The sequence below is a fragment of the Bidens hawaiensis genome, unplaced genomic scaffold (assembly GCF_021521415.1).
Source record: "Bidens hawaiensis isolate Kalapana, Puna unplaced genomic scaffold, B.hawaiensis_p1.1 tig00039535_1, whole genome shotgun sequence".
Classification (NCBI taxonomy): Eukaryota; Viridiplantae; Streptophyta; class Magnoliopsida; order Asterales; family Asteraceae; genus Bidens; species Bidens hawaiensis.
In genome coordinates this window covers 94,930-96,245 of record NW_027505612.1, presented here as the reverse complement: position 1 = coordinate 96,245, position 1,316 = coordinate 94,930, and the positions used below count along the sequence as shown (strand labels likewise).

Sequence of the window (1,316 nt, the reverse complement as noted above, 5' to 3'; positions counted from 1 at the left end):
TGAACTGATTCGAATATTCAATTCGTTAAATGTTTACGGAAAGAAGAGGAACTGTGTTAAAAAAATAAGGTGTTAGAATAAAAACTTTTATTAAATAGCCGTTGTAAAAAAGATTAAGGTGGTTTATTTCTTTTTCATTCATAGTAATTTAATTAAAGAAAAGCATATATAAATCCAATCAACTTTAGAAAATACATTGAAGACTACACCAAATAAGTTTTGAACAGGCCACCCGGCACCTTCTTCGTCTTCTCTCTATATCTTGTGTCAAACAAATAATTACTATTTATGTGTGTCAAAAGAATAAGAAGAAGATAACATGAATCAGTTCATGGATGTTTCCACTGGTCTCCAACTGGCTAACAATAATATTAGTATTATTAATAACTGTCAGCAGCAATACTCCTATGGTTATTTTTCTCTGTTATCACAAGATTATTTATCTTATCTAATCAACCAACAAGGAGATGAACTCGAGCGTTATCTTCACGCACAAGTAACAACACTTTTTTAATTTTTTTTTTACTTTTTGCAAAAATTGATAGTTCAAAATAAAATCGTGTTATGCAGAAAGAAGAGGTTAGGCGCAAGTTAGCAGATAAAACTCAACGACACTATCATGCGCTGACACGAGCTGCAAACGAATCGGTTTTACGGATAATAAGAGAAAAGGAAGCCGTGGCGGAGCGAGCGGCTCGGCGCCAAGCCGAGCTGGAGGCTCGGGCGTCGCAGCTGAGAGCAGAAGCTGAGGCGTGGCGGGCGAAGGCGGCGGCGTTGCAAGCGGAGCTGCGGCAGTCGGAGGGTGAGGTGGTGGATGCTGAGTCGACGTATGTTGACCCGGAGCGAGTGGTGGTGAGTCGACTCGGTTGCAAGGCGTGTGGGAAACGGGTTGCCTCGGTGGTGGTGTTGCCGTGTCGGCATTTGTGTGTATGTAGTGAGTGTGATGATGTTGTTGAGTGTTGCCCGTTGTGTTATTCGTTCAGAAGCTCAAGTATTGAAGTTTACTTGTCGTGATGGCCCCCGGAAGAGATAAAAATGTGGGGTAAATCGGAAAGAAAAGGGAGAAAAATTATTTTAATATTATTAATAATAATAATAATTCATTTGCATTTTTTTTCTTTTACCAAATTTAAAAAAATATATATATTGTGTTGTTACCGTTGACAGTTTGACACACCAAAACCTCCAAAAAAACGCCAAAACTTATTGGTTTTAATAGGTGGTTACATTAAGATCAAATGTAGTGGTGTTAACCCGCTTTCACATTACCCACACCCTATGTCAAGTCAAACATCATTTCGGAGAGGAGTAGAGCG

The 1,316-nt window shown here is 39.1% G+C and overlaps 1 protein-coding gene across 1 annotated transcript; it reads left to right on the top strand.

Annotated features, from left to right (window-relative positions):
* The first annotated feature begins 239 nt into the window (after positions 1–239).
* LOC143614279 (uncharacterized) lies at positions 240–1,014 on the top strand. The gene is made up of 2 exons (XM_077087768.1): positions 240–496; positions 571–1,014. The coding sequence occupies exons 1-2, from the start codon at positions 320–322 to the stop codon at positions 1,012–1,014; spliced, it is 621 nt and encodes a 206-aa protein (XP_076943883.1). The 5' UTR covers positions 240–319.
* Positions 1,015–1,316: the final 302 nt, after the last annotated feature.

Excerpts from the sequence above, each read along its gene's own strand:
- LOC143614279 (XM_077087768.1), top strand. The coding sequence starts at position 320 with ATGAATCAGTTCATGGATGTTTCCACTGGTCTCCAACTGGCTAACAAT. Across the intron at positions 497-570 it reads AGCGTTATCTTCACGCACAA|AAAGAAGAGGTTAGGCGCAA; the intron begins GTAACAACACTT and ends CGTGTTATGCAG.